This window comes from Bombyx mandarina, chromosome A1 (assembly GCF_030267445.1).
Source record: "Bombyx mandarina strain Sakado chromosome A1, ASM3026744v2".
Classification (NCBI taxonomy): domain Eukaryota; kingdom Metazoa; phylum Arthropoda; class Insecta; order Lepidoptera; family Bombycidae; genus Bombyx; species Bombyx mandarina.
In genome coordinates, this window is record NC_143234.1 from 22,687,875 (window position 1) to 22,709,709 (window position 21,835).

The following is a 21,835-nucleotide window of genomic DNA, read 5'->3' on the forward strand; positions in this document are numbered from 1 at the left end:
AATCGATATAAATACAAAACAGTTTGCCACACGTGTGAAGGAGCATCAATTGAGAACGGCTCGACCGAGTTGGCTAAATAATTTTTCGTTGCGTTCGTAATTATGAAAAAGTTAAAGTATGAAAAAAGATTTTTGGAAAGTCAATGAGAAACATTTCATGTTGTATGAGAGTGTGGCGTCACAGCCGAGTTTGAATAGTGTAAAATCCTCATTGATAACACTTTAATTCCGAATTAGGATCTTAGTTACGCTTATCCCATTACTAAAGGACATAGGTTAGTTACACTTAGGTGTGCTCTACTCAAGCGATCATGAAATTTGGTGTGAACATAACAACGTGTATAGCGAAGAATATTCCTTTCATCCATAAAAAACGCACTATTCCCGATAGATTTGTACATTTGCGCAAGTTAAAACTATATAGTTTGAATATAAAGCAAGATACCGTGCTCTAATCTCAGGATGTCTGACCAACTTTCCATGCGGGCTGTGAACGAAAGCCAAACAATTGTATAGCAACGGTTCGCACGACAGAATTTACTCGGCATTATCCAAAAAGTTGTGATAAGCGTAAACCTTCACGGTTCTCGATTCGGAAGTCTTACAATTATCGTACAGCTCATGGCCTCGTGTTATCGCAGGTATCGTACTGAAGCACACGGGTAATACAAATTAATGACTGATGCCGGCCTCCTTGTGCTACATACTAACACGACTTTTCTACTATCTGTCCGTAGAATGATCCCGCATAGAAAAGCCACTTTTCTTCTCTTGCTGGTTGTGAATTCTGCTTCGGTGAGACTTGGGATACTTCGGTTTCGACCGAAGGAGATCTTATTGGAATTCAAAACACAAATATCACTTTTTTTGTCCCAGCCAGTGAGGTGCTTTTGGAGCTTAACAACAAAAGGAAGATCTTCCACCGAATGGGTGAAATTGCTCACTAGACCGACGGTGCGAATGTTTTCGTTCGGAAATTGTATACAAACTCTGCAAACTTATCATGAAATTATCGTTAGAAAAACTCAAAGTATCTGTAAAAAAATCTTGCGTTCTATGATAATAGCTACGCGATACACACAGATCCGGCAATTTGCTTCCGATTCCAAGAAAAAAATATTTTTACCAAAAGTATAAATGTATAAATGAGCCAGCAAGAATGATCCATCCAGCCAGATCCAGCAGATTAGAAGCCTTTGCCGACTCACAAACCATTGCATTGATAACAGTGATCTATGGCGCTGTGGTTATTTAAAAGCGATTAGATCGAAATAACCAATGACGTCATTCAACACACCTAGTCAACTTTACGTAATATGTGCTAACGGTGGCACGCGATAACCGTAATTCATTGTTTTAACCAATGCCAATATCCACCTTCATTCATGAAATCGAAATTTTGTATCCATTTGCATAATAAAGGTCGCACATTAGAAAGTACACCAACGGAAAATTTTGTGTCTCTTTATATTGGTACGTCATCTCTACTAATTAATACCACATCATATTTACCACAATCATATTTAGGCCTTATTCAATTCTGAATACCACCTATTTTGTTGTATTCACTTATTTAAAAAAAAATTAACTTAGAATATCTTTTTTTTTATGATTGAAGTATTGCTGGTGGCCCTGAGGCCTTTCCAGTTTCACCAGGACAGGTAACTTGGAATATCATTGGAATAACATTGACTAACAAATTTAAACACTTACAATTTCAAATTACCATGCTATCTGTTACAGACGACTTTGATAGCAACAAAAATTAGCACATGCACATAAATGTATTTCTTCAATTTATATTAAAACTATTATAACAAGAAAACAATCATCTCATAAATACAAAATTTATCCGTTTTCCTCTTAAACAATAATAACACAATATAACTTCTCATTTAAAATGAACCGAGTTACTATTTCTCAATTCCAAGTATTTAACCAGATATTTATTGTTTACTAGCTGACCCGGCAGACTTCGTAGTGCCTCAATCGATAAATAAAAAACCTAAACTTTTGTATAATAAACTTAAAACAAACAAAAGAAATCCGTCCGACGGGGTACACATCAAAGGAAAAGCAAAATTGTTATTTTTATTTAATTCCGAGCATTTTCATATTTATCTACTTTTTAAACCTCCTCTGGACTTCGACAAATAATTCAAGACCAAAATTACCCAAATCGGTCCAGCCGTTCTCGAGTTTTAGCGAAACTAACGAACAGCAATTCATTTTTATATATATATAGATAGATTTAATCTAAAACCATTGCACGTTTGGGCGAAAATAGTTGATTATGTTTAAACGTTAGACTGATTTCCTGTCTATCGCACCTGTCAGAATGGGCGGCTTATAGCCGGCGACCCGAAAATACCGCAGATCGCAGATTAAGCACGGTAATAGTTACACAGTAGACAGAAACACTACAGTAACTCGAACGAGAATGGCTTCAATATACGTTAAAACATTATCGCCGAACCAATGAGGAGATTCAACGAACAGTCGTATAATAAAAATCAAACCCGCAAAATTATAATTTGCGTAATTACTGGTGGTAGAAGACCTCTTGTGAGTCCGCTAGGTACCACCACCCTGCCTATTTCTGCCGTGAAGCAGTAATGCGTTTCGGTTTGAAGAGTAGGGCAGCCGTTGTAACTATACTTGAGACCTTAAGAACTTATATCTCAAGGTGGGTGGCGCAATTACGTTGTAGATGTCTATGAGCTCCAGTAACCACTTAACAGCAGGTGGGCTGTGAGCTCGTCCACCCATCTAAGCAATAAACAAAAAAAAAGTTAAACTGAGTACCTAAATGATTAATCAATGAATTCCTTAATTTCCTTTTATCTAATCTTTATCCGTTATCTATTTTAGCACGTGACAAAAACTAGCGACCGTCTGAATACATGAATTGCAAATCTGTTCGAATAGATAACAGGTGATGATCTCGTATTGTTGTTTTGCGGACAGTCAGACTTACATACGCTAAAATAATTAAAGCTAGAAGGTAAATTAAGAACAACATACTGCTCCAATTACGCGGTCCTATAAAGCGCATCATTTTATTACGGTCAGTAAATTTAATCATTAGGGAAACGTAACGCACTTTTATGTATGTATTTAAGTTTATTTATAAAATTTCGATTTATTATTGTAATTAAGTTGAATGAAATTCGTTGGCCCGAACTGGACGTACCTACGTAAATTATCACTGCAATATTATCGCAGTGATAATACGTAGAAACTTGGCAATCTCTGTTTTCATTTACGTACAATACTAAAAATATTAAATTTTTATCTACTCTCAATGAATAAGCACATCATTTTCTAATAAACATAATATAAAACTATTAAATTAATGCAGAATCTTTGATCGCACAAAACTAAAGTGTTTCGTGAATTCAATTTACATTATTCGCGTAATTTATTTAAGTGCCGAACCCTAAACAGATCGGTCGTCTTCGGCCAAAAATTACTTGCAAGCAAGAATGCGACGCGACGGTGTGTAGTGTGTGTCGCGAGTACACGGCCCGTTTCCGAAAGCACTTTCGGGGTCGCTCGGCACTCTCCGCTCCCCACAGCTGACTGGTCGAACGTGCGAGCGAGCGAGGTGATACACGCGCCGTTAACGTTAGACAAGGATCGCGTGCCGCGCAACTCGACGGCCGCCATTTAGTATCCAGTCCTCCGCTCCAACGTAGTGACAGCTAGCGTATTTTACGAATCAAACGCAAAGAAAATTCGTTTATTCAATGAGTTATATTCAATTTAAAATTGTTTGTGCACTATGTTGAACGTGTGAATCGTGAATGTGCAATGGAGTTTCATTTAAAAAGGTGAAGTTTCGTAACGTACGAGTGAGAATGAGTGTCTTCGGCGCGTCTGTTGTCGATGTAAAATAACGTGGATTATGCAAGTTGGTGTAAAATGTGGACGTGTGTTAGGTAAATACCACATATTTACTTCATAAATGTGTATCTGACGAGTATATGAGACGGTTTCAGTTGAATAAACATGATAACGAAAGTGATGGTAGAAGGCTAGGTCACAAAGTCGTTTAAGAGAACGAACATTTCCAAGTTAGACGGGAGCCGCGTTGAATTGGCCCATTGAGAAACACAGAGTTCTGCATTGTTGGTTACAAACCGTAGATAAATAATTAGTGAAGGCAGGAAACGGAGCAGCGTTCTCTAACCTCGCGCACCAACATTTCACGATAAAACTAAACGAGTGCTAATTTGCAAACTTGTTTGTTGATATTTAACATGATTTGAACATATTTAGGAAATGTACAAAGTCTTTTCAATTCAATAGCGTAGAATGAGAGCCAACATGTTTTGGCAAAACAAAAAAAAACTACAATATTAACGAAATCTTCTGTTAATATAAATGAATGTCATAAAAAGTCTCACGAGTCGCCGGTAGTTTTAAATCTAGGTCTAGGCAGGTAACTTGTTACTGATTGTGCATTAACTGTAACTAATGAACAACGCGACCGCAATGCGTTCTCGATTAAATATAAATCTTTAAACACTAAACGAAAAACTTTTAATGTGTCTGTCTATTTCGATGTATTTCCAGAGCTCGTGAACTCAATTTATTATATATCGAGTTCAATAACAAGCGCTAGAAATTAGTTTATTAATAAACGTAGTTCATCAGAGAGTGCTTCAATAATTATCCACATAAAGCCACATTTATGTATTGAAATTTAAATTATGATACTAAGTTTGCTCATACATTAAGTACTTGGATAGCCTTATCAGTAAGCTTTTGTGACTCGGTTTGAGACATGTTTGAGAGTACGAATAGTCGTCTCCTTCCGATTTACATTGATAGAAATTCTGTAAGACCATATAATTTTTTTTTCACTTTATTGTATCATTAATAAGCGTTATAATAAACGTTTTTATCGCTAACTCCAATTTATTCTAGAAAACCTTAGAATAGAAGCGATTATTGTAAAAGCTGGTATCGGATGTGTAAACATTACAATTAAATAAGTCAAATAACAAATAACTTTTAAATATAAAACAATTTCGATATTACCCTCTCTGCTGCACAACGTATAATTCAAGCGAGGTTTCATTACAATAAAATATGAGATGTTTACAATAAGTGTACACGTTCATAGTCAAGTATAGATAACAATGCTACATTTGCTATTCGCTATGCATAAATTACGTTTCACTGAACGTGCTGTTTTCCATTGTTGCAGTAAATAAGACTATGAGGGTTGTAATATAATGCGGTGGCTGCAGGCAGTATTGTCAGTAGCAGCTAGTTGCGCGGCTGTGGGGGTGGCGGTCTGTCCTGACACTTGCACGTGCGACGATGAACACCTGACCTGCTCCAATACGTCCGTCCAGGACAACAAGCTAACTAAGACGACGCTCGCCAAATACGGAAACCTCTTAGATACAATAATCTGGACAAACTCTAATATTAACTACCTCGAAATTGATTTGTTCAAAACATTTCCAAGACTGTCGTACATCGATTTGAGCGGAAACGTTATCAAGAAAACTGGAAACGGCCTGTTCGCGCAGTTCGGTCGACTGATTTACTTGAACATTTCCAGGAACCAACTAGAGGATATACCGAGGTCCACGTTCGCCGATTTAGAAAATCTAGAAGTCCTAGATCTGTCCCATAACCGGCTCAGATTCATACCGTTTCAAGTTTTCGAACCCATGCCCAAACTTCAGTACCTGGATTTATCGTATAATAAATTAGCAACATTTTTAGATTACTATTTCAATCCAAACAAACACTTAAAAACGCTGTTCCTAAACGATAATAGCCTAGTCAAAATAACATCTAACGCTCTAGTCAACTTGAAGGAGTTGGAAACATTGGATTTATCAAATAACAAATTAGACTACATACCGAAATCATTTTTCGACAATTTTGAATTGCTGAGGGAACTTAACTTAAGCTACAATCCTTTTCAAAACATATCACAAGACGCTTTCAAGAACCTCAAGAAACTGCTGTGGTTGAACATGAGCGGCAACAGACTACGGCTGCTTCCTCCGGTACTCTTCCAGTATAACGAAAACCTTCAATCTCTCTACCTCGATCACACTGAACTAACAGTTATACAAAATACTAATTTCAAAAATTTAAATAATCTCAAGAGACTTTACATTAGGAATAATTCGTATTTACGTGAAATAGAAACGTACGTATTCCAAGATACTCTCAATTTAACGCATTTAAATATTAGTTCGAACGCATTAACGTTCCTGCCGTTGTCTTTGAGCATGCTGGACCAGCTCCGGGAGTTGTGGATAGGAGGGAACCCGTGGGCTTGCGACTGCCGAATGGCGTGGTTCGTAGACTGGGCCGAACCGAGACTGAGCAGAGGAATCATAAAGTCTGAACTGAGCTGCGGCCAGTCTTACCCGGGCGAGATGTTGCCGATACTGCGCCACACGAACTGCAAGCCGCCTCGACTGATCTCAAGCAGTCCGCTGACGCTGTATCGACTGCAGTCAGACGCGTTATTAGAATGCGAATTCGTCGGTAATCCGACGCCTTCGATAACATGGATCACGCCAACCAGGACCGTGTTCCACTGGAACCCAGACCCGATCACGCCAGACATATTCCACAAGCACGGCGTCGCCCACGATCAGTATTATAACGCGATAGACAATTCGAAATCGAGAGTGAGAGTTCTTGAAGACGGTTCGCTATTTATCGGGAATATACACAGGGAAGACTGTGGAAGTTACTTGTGTGTCGGAACCAATCCTTCGGCGAACGTTTCCGCCGAAGTAGTCTTGAATATAGATCCTATGACCATGTACGAAATCAAAATATACAGTTTGATGTGGGGAGCGATATGCGCTGCCGGTTTCCTGGGACTCACGCTATTGGCCCAGGCGTTGCGATACATATTTTTCAGGTCAGTAATATTTATATTTTTATATTACGCGACTAGCGTTGTTTTTTACTATCGGTCATATAAATTTTATATAATATAACGACTGATCTATTCTTCAAACAGGAAACGCAAAAATATATAGTATAGTGGGTGAAGGACGTTTAGTAAGTAGTAGGACACCATTAAGAGGTTATTTTTAATTATTTTGAGTTTGCATTTTACATTCCGTTTATAAATTTAAGCATGTAATTCGTGAATACATTAGGTACAAAGTTACTTTAAAAAAAAATTGCCTAGCTCCCTTCAAAGAACCGCGTAAACGATTCTATACGATATTTCCTACATGTACATGGAGCGTCTTATCTATTAAACCACGGGCGATTTCAATGGCAAACATTGCTTATGCTATGTGATATGTGATAACACGTGATAATTCGTGAAGACGCTTCGTCCTTGAATGATTTCTGATTTCAATTAACCGTTCATAAATGTTTACGTAAATATGTCATATTTTCAGGTTCCGATTGATGGAGACTTGTTGCAGTTGTTGCGGGTGCGTACGCCGCGACGCGCCGCGCTCGCGACAAATCTACAGTATGTTGGACAACATAGAACAATATAAGAGACAACAACTAGAAAAATTAAGAGAAAACTATGCCGTTCAGGTAAATTTGTTTGTTTAGTTTCATGCGTAATTTAAGCGTCAATGTGTTGTATGTAGTGTGTGAGTGAGGATATTTTTTTTCTAGGTACATCGAATAAAAGAAAATTGTACACAACAGATGGAATGGATACAGAACAGTTACTCGAGTCAAGCAAGTCACCTCCGCAACATTAGAGACATTGGAACGAATCATTTGACCGCCATGAGGGACCAGTATTACGATCAGGTAGTTTATATTTATTTACATATTTTATTTTTGTACGCGGCTCTCAAAAATTTACCGTCGAACTGTGACTTATTCCGTAGGTGAAGCGCGTGAGAGAATACTCGACCAGTCAACTGAACTGGGTGCGAGAGAACTACGTATTCCAAAGAAACAAAATAAGGAAGTTCAGCGCGCATCAGATCCTCCGCATCCGCGAGTCTTACAAGTACCAGCAGCAAACCCTGAACAAAGTCCTCGAGAACCTGCCGAGCTTGTACTTCGAGAACTGCCGCAGCGGTTCGTGCGGCCGCAGCGACTCCATGGCCTTCGACCCCGACGTCGAGGTCATCGACATGTACCTCAAGACCAAGATAGAGAAGCTGTCCAACCTCGCCAGCCCCATTGCGGACGACGAGAGCAAGATATCGGTGTACTACACGCCGACGGAGCGGTCCGTCAACTCGCGGCGCAGCTCGCCCGTGCCGCTGCCCGAGGGTATCCACATCAACATGATTGAGTGCGAGCCCGAGCTGTGCTTGGAGCTGCCGTCCACGTCGCGGGGGGGCGGGGTGCGGGCGGGCGCGGTGCGGGCGGAGGCGGTGCGGGGGGGTGCGGCGCGGGCGGGGGCGGGCAAGCCGGCGAGCGAGCCGCTGCTGGGCGGGTGGCGCGGCGGGTCGCTGGGCGGCAGCGCGAGCTCGCCGGAGCTGCGTGCGGCGCGCGTGCTGCTGGCGGTGGAGCTGTGCGACGACACGCGCTTGTAGTGCAGGCTGCGGACGCGCGTCTACAAGCTGTACGCGTTGTCGGGCCGGGCGCCGCTCCTGTGATATCCTAGACTAGACGTTGAGTGCGTTCGAACGACGGCATCGTGCCGTGGGTATTAGTGCTGTAAATAACTGTGAACTTCGTTTCGTTAGTTTTCCATTTTGATGTATTTTAGGATGAATTCTAGAGCGTTACGCGTTTTATATATTTGTTCAACTTGAATTGTAAGTAAGGAAATTGTTACAGTTTGTCTCGATTAGTGCGAGCCCGGTTGTGAGCCGCGGCGCGCGCTTCAACTCTTCGATGATCTATATCGTACATTGGCATCGCCTAGTTCACAATTTTGTCATCAAACTTTATCATTCGATTACATTGTAAATAATATATTTTGTGAGTTTGTCGTAAAGTATCTATGAGTCTTGCAGTGATTTGCCAAATACAATTCAGTAAAAAATATATTAAATATGACGTTTCGTATGTAATGTATACAAAATATTGTTGAACATTTTCTAAATATATAACAAAGAGAACAACTAATCATGGATAAATAAATTATTTTTCAATTTATTCTCTCTCGTATTAATACTACACGTCCCTAATGTTAATTATATTCGCATTATAGCGATGCGTTCCAACTTTAACTTGCTTAGTTACAACTACTAGTCATATTGAAACATTAAAATTTATTTTTTTCGTAAAACTACACGAGCCCGTCATCAAGTGAAGCATGTTTTTCTGTTCATAAATAAAACACAGATTCGTCATAGCACGTTTATTGTGAATGTGATATAATGACGACATATTTTAAACAAGTCTACGGAGAATATTTACGTTTAAAAATTTTAAGAGAGCTAAAATAATTTGGTAATACGAACTACTAAATCTAAAAGATAATTTATTTTATTCTCTATCACCTATTAGGTAAATCCCGGTGTAACAAAGAGGTTAAATTTAACGAAAACATTTATTTGATTAACTACAAGGTTGTTTAAATATTATATGGTATTTTAATATACGGAATCAAGAAGAGAAGTCTCAAGCAGCAACATATGTATCCAGAGGAAATTAAATTATAATAAATAACTGGGTTAACAAAATTGGTAGGAGGAGGTTGGTAAGAGATGTTAACTACGAATATAGAAGGCTATAGGGGAAGAGGTAGACCTAAAAAGAAATGGATGGATTACGTTAAAAGACAATATGTGTAAGAGGAGAGTGAGCGAAGAAATGGTATATGCTGGAGTATGGAAGGAGAAAACATGTTGCGCCGACCCCAGGTGACTGGGAGAAGGGCAGGAGAATGAATTGGGTAAAGAAAATTAATTTAAAAACATTCTAGTGACTTATTGTTAATACTTTCGAGAAAACTGAAATATATGCATATTAATTTTTTTTTTTATTACTTAGATGTGTGAACGAGCTCACAGCCCACCTGGTGTTACTGGAGTCCATAGACATCTACAACGTAAATGCGCCACACACCTTGAGATATAGTTCTAAGGTCTCAGTATAGTCACAACGGCTGCCCCACCCTTCAAACCGAAACGCATTACTGCTTCACGGCAGAAATAGGCGGGGCGCTGGTACCTACCCGTACGGACTCACAAGAGGTCCTACCACCAGTAATTACACAAATTATAATTTTGCGGGTTTGATTTTTATTGCACGATGTTATTCCTTCACCGTGGAAGTCAATCGCGAACATTTGTTAAGTACGTATTTCATTAGAAAAATTGGTTCCCGCCAGCGAGATTCGAACACCAGTGCATCGCTCGATACGAATGCACCGGACGTCTTATCCTTTAGGCCACGACGACTTCATATATATAATAAACTGGGAGACCATATAATTTACTACATTTTCACGACGATTTTTTCTTCTTACTCTATTATAGTTTTATAGAAAATCTTTTTTAATAGTACATTTACGAGTTCATGATACCGTTCGGTTTTCTCGCTGTAAATACATCTACTAATTTACGTTTACGGACGTTACGTCACTTTAGTGACATCACAGTTTATCATGAGCGAAACAACCGACCTAAGTAATATTTCTTAAGATAATACTGCTTAATATTATATATAATATGGTATGTAGTATAATATAGTGTGTGGTATAATATACTTCTATATAGTGTATTTATAATTATTGATCGAAAAGGCTTTTACTGGTAGGACCTCTTGTGAGTCCGCGCGGTTAGGTCCCACCACCCTGCCTATTTCTGCCGTGAAGTAGTGATGCGTTTCGGTTTGAAGGGCGGGGTAACCGTTATAACTATACTGAGACCTTAGAACTCATATCTCAATGTGGGTGGCGGCATTTACGTTTGTCTCTATGGGCTCCGGTAACCACTTCACGCCAGGTGGGCTGTGAGCTCGTCCACTTACCTATGCAATAAAATAAAAACGAAACTTTTTCTTCAAAAGCCAGCAGGTCTGTATAGATACTACGGACATTCAACAAGTGTGTTATACTGACATCTAAGTTGAAATAAATGATTTTGAATTTGAATTTGAATTTGAAAAAGAGACCTCCATATACGAAATATATTTAAAATACTATCCGAAACCGAAATTGCATCAAAAAGGCGCTAAAAAGTAATCACTAACAGCCTAGTACAAACCTAAACTAAAAACGCTACCACCACAGACCGATCTAATTTCGTTGCAAAATTTCATTATCAGCTTTGCAACTAACAGGTCAATTTACTTCTAGGAATCTAACAGAGCGCTGACTGACGCACGAGAAATATGTACCTACTAGTCGACGCGTGCGGTGGCATTGTACTCGGGTAATTGACTGTGGCGGCCGCCCGGTCATTCTATTTGAAAACAATTTGCTTAAAAGAATCGAGTTTTTTTCCTTTACCTATGCTGTAAGCCTTGAGATGCTATATCAGCGTGTAGATGAGCTCACGGGGCTCAAACCGGAGGTGTTGCTAACACTGGCCCTAGCAAGAGCCGTGCTTCGCAGAATCTACCACCGGATCGGAAACGCGATCCACTGAGAAGATCCGGCGAGAAACTCAGTGGGCAAAATTCCTTAGGCAGATACATCGTTACGTTGATCGTTTTTTTATTACAATGATTATGGTAAGACTAGCTGCTGTCGTGTCTCTTGCAAGACCAGCCCGCAATGTATTATGAATTAAGGTCTATCTATCTATCTCAGCCTTTACTCTCCACCTCTAAATCATGAGTTTTATTTAAACAACAGCCTGAAGATATTTCGGTCCAAACAACCAACACCTAACATATACATTATAATGATTACTAGAAATATACGAAGCAATGTTAATAAGCCTGCCCTGCAGTTGTGTTATTAAACAAATTCATTTTACAACGCGCCGCCATTTTGCTGAGTCGCGACATTCCTGAACTGACTCTAGATCTTCCTTTATTCGATATTTCAAAAACAATTTAGATTTGCTTTTTGAATGAACTCAAATCAGAGATTGTTCATGTCCCGTTAACTTTTTTTATCGTATTAGATCAGTATACGCGCTAACTGCCTGCCCGGATTAAGGTGAAAGTTGGCCATTGGAGCCCATGGACATCACAACATGGACCCCGTCCTGGTCGGACACGTAGTCTCAACTGTATCTACAAGGGCGGCCCGGGGTGTGAGCCAGCGCGCCCTACTAACGATACCTTAACAACTATGACGTGGTGACTAACATACAATTCGAAATTTTTTCTCAATTTCCTTGTAAACAGACAAAAGAAATTTTTCATTATAAAAAATTCTATTAAAATATGCGGAAGTTGTGATTGTTCTATGCTGGAAAGAGAAAGTTACGTCACGCCTTAGAGACGCCCTGCAAATTAAAACTAACTCACTTTGTGTGAAAGAGAGGGCGCATCCCCTCACAATCCCTATCAAAAGATTCAACAATTCATTTCGCAGAACTTTATGACCCGACTTAAATGGTTCTTCTTCAATATTTTATTTTATATATTTACACTCTTTTCTAAGCCGGTGATCATAAAAAATATGTCATGAGTCTTAATCTATATTATCAAATATGTTAGCAAATCCACCTCCCGACTGAGCCCTTGAGTTCTCGTCTACCTACCTTGGTGAATCTGGGAGGCCCCTGGACAGCAGCACTCACAAAAATTACGTGCGCTCTCAGCGAACAGCAGATAGAAAACAATAAAATGTTGAACCTGTTCTTTAAAACCAGCTTTTTGGTGGGTGTTCAATTGCGATTCGAAGACTCAACCATTCAGCGCCAGTGGAAAACAGTTCTCGAACTCAAGTTCCGTGAAGCCGAGCTTTTGATGAGAATAAGCAGCGGTCTAGTCTAAGACTTACCTTGGCCGCGGTTCTGTTCCAAACGATGACCTTGTGCCCAGAGTTGAGGAGGTTCTTCACGATACCCGAGCCCATGATGCCGAGCCCGAGGAAGCCGAACTTCATCTGGCTGGCCTTGATGTTCTTCTCTAGAAGAGTCTCCGAAACGTTCTCCAGGTCCAGCGGGGGAGTCTCCTGTGAATGCGCGACAGGATTGAACGCTTAGAACAAATGTAACGGGGCTGTGATTCGAGACTGCATTACGTACTCAAACAATGACGTCATTGTACAAAAGAGCGACATATCTAGTGAGCAATTTATTGTTTATAAATCCATAATTTCTGCGCAGATTTTAATTTTTTCTTCGTAACTTGACTGTGTGACTTTGATAAATATTTTGCGAGACAATAAAAAAATTATAAACATTATACGGATCATTGATTAATTATTGGTATATTGGCTTTGATTTTTACTTTGATAACCGAGCAACAAGGCATACTTATATGGCATATGCCAACGATTTGAACAATAAATTCTTTGTTTTCTTTTTTTTAGTTGCCTCAGAAGGGCAGACGAATTTACCACCCGGTATCAAGTAGGTCCTATTGAGACACTCACTTTGAGACATAACATGAGACATGTGGAAGCGCTATTGATTTTGTCTTGTCATTCTATCGTCAGAAGGCTCAAATGTTGGCCACAGAATTGAGCTTTCAATGTGCCCTTACGATTACATGTTTATCTACTACGTCGCGTGCTTATTTATGTTTGTAATTCAAAGCTAGTGATGTCTGATATACAAGTACACGATCAAAAACAGTTGTACTGTTTACAACGACGGCTACCACAGTTTAAGACACATCCGAATGTTTAGACGACATGAAATGTACACGAAATGGACTCATTATAACATTTTAAATTCCCGGTGACGCTTTCGCACGCACCTTCGGTTGCATGGTCGAAATTACATCACACCTGAGCACGCCACAGCAACGTGGCTTTATGAAATACCAGCAATGAGTTACTTAGTGGTGAGTACTTAATGGTAGGCAGTGGCTTGGCTTTGCCCCTGACATTGCTGACGTCCATGAGCGACGGTGACCACTTACCATCAGGTGGGCCGTATGCTCGTCTGCCTACAAAGGCAATAAAAAAAAATTAAACGCCAAGATTGCTAACGGACGATAGCGTTAGACTATAGACGATAGAGCCTATTCAATACAAACAAACAAACAAATCTTTCCTCTATAATATTAGTAGCTTTAGGTAATTTTTTTACACCTTGGGTTACATTATTGGACTTTTAGTAAGGATCCCTAATTTTTTTCAAAAAAAGATTATAGCCTGTGTAACTCGGGAACAGTGTAAAGAATTTTTCAAATCAGTTCAGTAGTTTCGGAGCCTATTTAATACAAACAAACAATAAAATCTTTCCTCTTTATAATATTAGAATAGATAGTATAGATATATTTGATCAAATCGAAAAGGTGCTTGTTTAAGCGACATTTATCTTTGTAATTAAGGGTCCGTTTTATTTCAAATTACCATCAAGGGTTCGATGTTTTTAATTGAAATTCAATTAAGTTTACTCCATTCAAATAGCTGAAGAAGGTTTTTTGTTATATTATTTTTCACAAATTTTAAACTTTAAATGGCTCTCGATATGGGATAGGCTGAGTGAAGTGCGCTAATTGCACTACTGGAGCAGTCACTCTGACACGTCATTACGGATTCTCCCGATCCATTAACGGTGCTTTTAGGTACCACAAGCACCGGTCGCCGTCCTCGTCGAACCCGTTGTTTGCGACGAAGGGCTCGACGAGTAAATTAACCCATAGACATAGCCCACGGTGTTTCTCGCTGGATCTTTTCAGTGGATCACATTTTCGATCCGGTGGTAGATTTTGCGTAGCACTGCTCTTGCTAGGGCCTGTGTTAGCAACACTTCCGGTTTGAACCCCGTGAGCTCACCTACACGTTAGGGTAACGCTGCATATAGCCTCTCAAGGCTATCACCATAGGTAGGGAGAAGGCACTGTGTGTGCGTCGGTACGGAGCCTAACGGGCCAGCGAGTGTTCACTTCAGCGAGTGAACCTGGCGTCGGCTCATATCATGCGCCATAAGCAAAAATATATCCCGTGACTATTTACTACAAAATATCTTTGTGCGAAGTTTCATCAAAATCCGTCCAATTGTTTTAATGTGACAGTGAAGAAAACCATCCATCTACCCTCACAAACTTTAGCATTTATAATCTATATATATAAAAACTAGCGACCCGCCCTCGCTTCGCTTCGGAAACATTAAAACACACATAAAACAAAAAATAAAAATAAAAAAAAATAAAAAAAAGGAGCCTATGTTCATCAGGGACAATCTCGGCTTCTAATGGAAAAAGAATTTTTCAAATCGGTCCAGTAGTTTCGGAGCCTATTCGAAACAAACAAACAAACAAATCTTTCCTCTTTATAATATTAGTATAGATTATATAGCATAGAAGTAAGAAGTATAGATTACTTTATTCTTTCATCAATAGTTTTCGCAGGGCACGCGATGTAAATAATATTTTAGGTGATTTTTTTACACCTTGGGTTACATTATTGGAGTTTTAGTAAGGATCCCTAACTTTTTTCAAAAAATATTATAGCCTATGTCACTCGGAAATACTGGAGCTCCTAAACAGGGAAAGAATTTTTCAAATCGGTTCAGTAGTTTGGAAGCCTATTCGAAACAAACAAACAAACAAATCTTTCCTCTTTATAATATTAGTATAGATTACTTTATTCTATCGTAAATAGTTTTCGCAAGGCATGCGATGTAAAGAATATTTAAGGTGATTTTTTTACACCTTGGGTTACATTATTGGAGTTTTAGTAAGGATCCCTAACTTTTTTCAGAAAATATTATAGCCTATGTCACTCGGAAATACTGGAGCTCCTAAACAGTGAAAGAGTTTTTCAAATCAGTTCAGTAGTTTGGAAGCCTATTCAAAACAAACAAACAAATCTTTCCTCTTTATAATATTAGTATAGAAGTATAGATTACTTTATTCTTTCGTCAATAGTTTTCGCAGGGCACGCGATATAAAGAATATTTTAGGTGATTTTTTTACACCTTGGGTTACATTATTGGAGTTTTAGTAAGGATCCCTAACTTTTTTCAAAAAATATTATAGCCTATGTCACTCGGAAATACTGTAGCTCCTAAACAGTGAAAGAATTTTTCATATCGGTTCAGTAGTTTGGAAGCCTATTCGAAACAAACAAACAAACAAATCTTTCCTCTTTATAATATTAGTATAGATGAATTGGTGTTCGTTAGTCTCGCTAAAACTCGAGAACGGCTGGACCGATTTGGCTAATTTTGTTCTTGAATTATTTGTGGTAGTCCAGGGAAGGTTTAAAAGGTAGATAAATATGAAAATGCTCGGAATTCAATAAAAATAATAATTTTGTTTTTCCTTTGATATGTCCCCCCTGTCGGACGGCTTCCTTTTATTTGTTTTAAGTTTATTTTATACATTATCGATTGAGGCACTACGAAGTCTGCCGGGTCAGCTAGTACTATCTAAATGTTAAATTCAGTAATCAAATCTTTTATCGCTTTTTCAGGTCACCGTTCTAAATTAACCCATAGCTATACAGAGCCCACTGAGTTTCTCGCCGGATCTTCTCAGTGGGTCGCGGTCCGCGGTAGATTCTGTAAAGCACTGCTCATGCTAGAGCTAGTGTTAACAAAGTCCTCAAGTTAGAGCCCCATGAGTTCACCTACTCGCCCGACGAAGAGCATAATCCCTCGAGATTACCAGCGTAAAAGAACGCTTTTTTTATTAGACCGACCTGCAACTGTCTACCTTGGGCCATACTTTCACTCACTCTTCTAAAATTGTATTGTATTTATAGTGAGTGCATTTTGGCAATAATCGCTTTATTATCCAGTCGGATACCGTTAATAAAATAATTAAATAATCTAAAAATTTGTTTGTTATCTATAATAAATAAAATAAATAAGCCTTTATTATTAATGCCATAAGTAAATAAAACTATGTAAGTACTGCATAAGGTTTTTTTAAAGACCAATCTAAACGTGTGATGTCATATGTGGCTAATCGTTGTTTTAGTGTAAGTTTGTAGCTCTCATATCACAACAGCTTCTAATCGAATCCGATTACAAGCTAGGCGGGTTCTTTGTTTATATTAACTGTTTGTTTATATTAACTGCAATTATTTTACATGCAGTTCTTAGCATCAAGATCATTTGCATTATCCCGTCCGCGAGAAGCTAGAAAAAACCCATAGGCTACCAGCGAATAGGTGGAGGAAAAAACCATGTATTACATCAAGACTCTTTAGGATTTGAAGGCCTTGGATGACGGCTTAGGATCGGAAGGTAGCCGGTACCGTATCTCAGTAGTAATAGCGGTAGGCAGCGGCTTGGCTCTGCCCCTGGCATTGCTGACGTCCATGAGCGACGGTAACCACTTACCACCAGGTGAGCCGTATGCTCGTCTGCCTGCTCGGGCAATAAAAAAAATTATAAAAAGTATTACCTAGTAGTAATTTAAAACTTTCGCTCAAAAATCGTGATAAGAACCTGTTCAATAACGATGTTTGTAAAGCGGGAGTAGTATCTGATCGAGGTCACGTGCCAATACCTTCAGAGTAATACTTACAGGTCTCAATATATTCGACGGGCGCTGCAACAGGCTGGACTTCTTGGAGAACGAGTGGTTCAGCATCGACGGCTTCTCATTGGCGACATCGGAGTCGGTGTACGACCTGGAGAGGGAACTCTTCGCCTTCTTCCGCGGCGTGGACTTGACGCCGGCCGACGAGGCACGCTTTATAGGCTTCACCTTTGAAATGCCCAAACGTATCTATAAATATTTGAGAATGGTGATGAAACATGAATGTTTTCGGTGATGAATAAACGTGAATCTAATTTGAAATCAGCTATTCTTCATTGATTATTATTTATTTATTTATTACACTTCATGTAAAATTGACATTGGCGGACTTAATGCCTAAGGCATTCTCTACCGGTCAACCAAAGGTAGTGCAGAGTAAGTAGTGGTAGGTGCAATGAAATTTATATTAAGTTACGAATACATACACAAAAAAGTATACATATATACATACACACATATATACATAATAATATTATTATTACGTGGCTAGCTTGTTATATGGCTACGTGAAGAGTTACACTAAGCCAGGCCACAAATTCTAGTATTTATTTCTCTTATGTCGTTACTATAAATGAAATGGATGTACACATGTTTATTACTGGTGGTAGGACCTCTTGTGAGTCTACGCGGGTAGGTACCACCACCCCGCCTATTTCTGCCGTGAAGCACTAATGCGTTTCGGTTTGAAGGGCGGGACAGCCGTTGTAACTATACTGAGACCTTAGAACTGATATCTCAAAGTGGATGGCGCATTTACGTCGTAGATGTCTATGGTCTTCGGTAACCACTTAATACCAGGTGGGCTGCAAGCTCATCCATCCATCTAAGCAACAAAAAAAAAAAAAGTTAATTGCTTGCTCGTAGAATAGTTCGCAATGATCCTTCATCTTTACCATGGAATTTCCCAAACGAAACAGAATTGGTCCATACTGACCGCTGCGTTTATTGACAGTGCATTGTCAGAGTTCTTTGGCCACGTATCATCTGACTGATCAATCTCCCCAACTAGACTAAGATATATTCTAAACAGATTATTCCAACACAAAACGCCTAAATGTCAAGTTTTGTTCCAACCGTCACAAATAAAAATTAAGGAGAAGATTAGTATGAGAACCCACCTTAGGCGTGGAACTCTTTTTCTTCGCAGACTCTGGAGCGGGTGCATCATCAGCTTCGGTCGCCTCCTCTTTGCTGTCGTCTCCTTCGACGTTCTCCTTCAGTTTATCGAATTCCTCCTCCACGTTACGGGTGTGGTCGTCTAGATCTCCGAATTTCTGGACGTTACATTTTAATATAAATAAGCATGACAGAGTTATAGCGTCAAGTGTGCTCACGAGTTCACAGCTCACTAGGAATTAACTAAGCCTGCGCTGATAGAAACCACAACGACAACGCAGACGAGTATCTTCAAGCACGGAGACTAGGTAACTTTTGCATTAGAAAGACTGTCGAATTTTCACTCCCGATAACATTATTAAGTACTGTTAGCAGGACGTATTGTGAGTCCGCACTTGTAGATACCACCCTGCCTATTTCTGCCGTGAAGCAGCAATCCGTTTCGGTTTGAAAGGTGGGGCAGCCGTTGCAACTATACTGAGACCTTAGAACTCATATCTCAAGGTGGGTGGCGGCATTTACGTTGTAATGTTTATGGGCTCCGGTAACCACTTAACACCAGGTGGGCCGTGAGCTCGTCCACCCACCTAGACAATAAAAAAATATTTTAAAAAGTACTATTTTGATGGGTAGTTGAACGTTCTACTCTGCTGTACCGTTAAATAAAAAGGCTATCGAAGAGAACCCTCAGACGCGATGTTGAGCTTCTCCAAGGCCCGTAGACATTACAACATGAATATCAGCCTGTGCCGCCCGCAAGCCGAAACAATTTGCGATTGCTTTGCATAAGAATCAAGCGAAATATGCTATAGCCATACTTCCCCACCAGCGCAACGAATCGTTTGTCAGCTGTTTTTTTCAAATTTAAATAATTATAATCCATTTAAAGTTTGGGTTCGATGCAGTTAATCTATTGCAGTTAAGGAGGAGAAAGTCGTGATCCTAAACCATGAGGTTGAGTACGTGTAAGGTTCGTTACAACCGTAGTAAATTTCTGCCGCTAAGTCAGCACGTATTCCGTTCTAATGAGAGCTCTAGTTAGAAAAACTAGTCTTTCCATTAGTAGTATTGTAAAAGGCTAGGACGGAATATCAAGACTGAGTGATAAGAGATTCTATGCAATACACAATTGCGAACGGAAACATTAATCATCAGACAATATGCGTACATACAGGGTGGAAAAACCGTTTTCAAAAGCCGACACGAGAACAAAATAAGACAAGTATCCCTAAAACAATATTGATTGACTAAGGTAAACAAGAATACTCATTGAATTTGTAAATTAATTTGTGACCATCAATCTATTGCGAAGATCGACTGATTTTTACTGTTACGTTGCGTGTTATTAAATACAAAAGTAGCTGACTTAACCTAATAGGTGTATGGCCCTAATAAAGAATCATCATTCATCATTATCCTGCCCTTCTCCCAGTCACCTGGGGTCGGCGCAACATGTTTTTCCTTCCATACTCTTCTATCATATACCATTTCTTCGCTCACTCCCCTCCTACCCATATCGACTTTCACACAATCCATCCATTTCTTCTTAGGTCTACCTCTTCCTCTAAATCCTTCCACATTCATGGTTAACACTCTCTTAACAACCTCATTTCTCATTTCGTCTCATCACATGTCCATACCATCCCAAACGTGCACTCCTCAGCTTCTCTGTCATAGGTGCCACTTTCAGACTTCCTCTAACATATTCATTCCGTATTCTATCCATTCTCGTTACTCCACACATCCATCGCAACATTCGCATCTCTGCTGCATGCAATCGCCTTTCATCCGCCACTTTCGTTGTCCAACAAGCTGATCCATACATGGCCCTAATAAAGAATATAAAGAAATAAAATAAAAAAGTTATACATTGTACGTTTACGGCCCCTTTTCTCATTAGTTAATTTGGGCAAAATCCTAGATTATGGAGATTTATAGGATGCCCAAAGTTCCTCTATTATCACAGACCAATAGTTTCTTTTAGATAGCAATGTAAAATATTTCCTGCGCACTCGTTGTTACTAAGTCCTACTGGAGCCCATAACGTCCACAACGTTGACCCTGAGACACTCTTCAAACCAGGAAACATAACTACTCCACAGCAGAAATAGGCGCGACGGTGGTACTCGTGCAGGCAGGCTTGTAATTACCACCAGTAAATGCCGGTTGGAGATTGTCGCACCAGGTTATAATACTCAGCGAGAGCTGTCCATTCTCTGGTGAATTTCGAGTCATCTTTTACGACACTCAACAGCAAAAGATTGGGTGATGACATTCTAAGCCCAGAGACAGGGCCAATCAGTCAATATTTACATACATTAATAATAGAAAAGTCGTCGTGGCCTAAAGGATAAGACGTCCGATGCATTCGTGTTTAGCGATGCACCGATGTTCGAATACCAGGCGGGTACCATTTTTTCTAATGAAATACATACTCAACAAATGTTCACGATTGACTTCCACGGTGAAGGAATAACATCGTGTAATAAAAATTAAACCCGCAAAATTATAAATTGCGTAATTACTGGTGGTAGGACCTCTTGTGAGTCCGCGCAGGTAAGTACCACCACTCTGCCTATTTCTGCAGTGAAGCAGCAATGCGTTTTGGTTTGAAGGGTGGGGCAGTCGTTGTAACTATACTTGAGACCTTAGAACTTATATCTCAAGGTGGTTGGCGCATTTACGTCGTAGATGTCTATAACCACTTAACACCAGGTGGGCTGTGAGCTCATCCACCCATCTAAGCAATAAAAAAAACAGACATTTTGTCGTTGTCCGAGAACAGGGACCATAAAAATATATTCACTGACCTCAGGATGTTCAATGAAGTCTTCGATTTGATTCACGGCTTCTTTAAACGCAGCCGTCTTGCAGGATTTGATCAACTGCTCCTTAAACTCTTGGTACGGCTTGATGTTGATGTCTTCGATCCAAGCACTGGTTTCCATTGATTATTAGTTATAATATTGTACGTGCATGGTTAATTAACCTATCTATTTACACTAATATTTAATGCTTAGAAGTGTGTCTGTATATTGTAGATGGTCAAAAAGATCATTGTGTAATATTGATGTGTACGTGACTCGAAATCGAGATTTTTTTGAGTTTATTTTTACATTTTTTAATATCTTTTAAATCTTATGAATAGACTGAAACATGGGAATATTAATACATTAAGTTTCTCTATGATTAAGAGAACCAAAGATTTGACAAA

General features: G+C 39.4%; 2 protein-coding genes across 6 annotated transcripts in view; one reads left to right on the forward strand and one right to left on the reverse strand.

The window, feature by feature from the left end:
• The window catches only part of Ndf (Nucleosome-destabilizing factor), an 82,282-nt gene that overhangs the window by 56,628 nt on the left and 3,819 nt on the right, over nucleotides 1-21,835 (reverse strand). For 2 of the 4 annotated variants that reach the window (XM_089739273.1, XM_028181157.2), the window contains exons 4-7: nucleotides 21,432-21,558; nucleotides 18,624-18,779; nucleotides 17,491-17,673; nucleotides 12,839-13,012 (exon numbers count right to left, since the gene is read on the reverse strand). In XM_089739273.1, the coding sequence (XP_089595399.1) occupies nucleotides 12,839-13,012; nucleotides 17,491-17,673; nucleotides 18,624-18,779; nucleotides 21,432-21,558 (640 nt within the window). Of the gene's footprint in view, nucleotides 1-12,838; nucleotides 13,013-17,490; nucleotides 17,695-18,623; nucleotides 18,780-21,431; nucleotides 21,559-21,835 lie in introns of all 4 variants that reach the window. The other 2 variants (XM_028181156.2, XM_028181155.2) reach the window with 1 other exon arrangement.
• LOC114248034 (uncharacterized) lies at nucleotides 3,493-8,658 on the forward strand. 2 transcript variants are annotated; one of them, XM_028181153.2, is made up of 5 exons: nucleotides 3,493-3,941; nucleotides 5,216-6,910; nucleotides 7,407-7,554; nucleotides 7,639-7,779; nucleotides 7,860-8,658. In XM_028181153.2, the coding sequence occupies exons 2-5, from the start codon at nucleotides 5,244-5,246 to the stop codon at nucleotides 8,517-8,519; spliced, it is 2,616 nt and encodes an 871-aa protein (XP_028036954.2). In that variant the 5' UTR covers nucleotides 3,493-3,941; nucleotides 5,216-5,243; the 3' UTR covers nucleotides 8,520-8,658. The 2 variants fall into 2 exon arrangements, with proteins under 2 accessions (XP_028036954.2, XP_028036955.2); XM_028181154.2 differs by having other exon boundaries at nucleotides 3,672-3,833.

Coding starts and splice junctions, on each gene's coding strand:
- LOC114248034 (XM_028181153.2), top strand. CDS start 5,244: ATGCGGTGGCTGCAGGCAGTATTGTCAGTAGCAGCTAGTTGCGCGGCT. Junction 6,911..7,406: donor TTGCGATACATATTTTTCAG/GTCAGTAATATT, acceptor TCATATTTTCAG/GTTCCGATTGATGGAGACTT. Junction 7,555..7,638: donor GAGAAAACTATGCCGTTCAG/GTAAATTTGTTT, acceptor TTTTTTTTCTAG/GTACATCGAATAAAAGAAAA.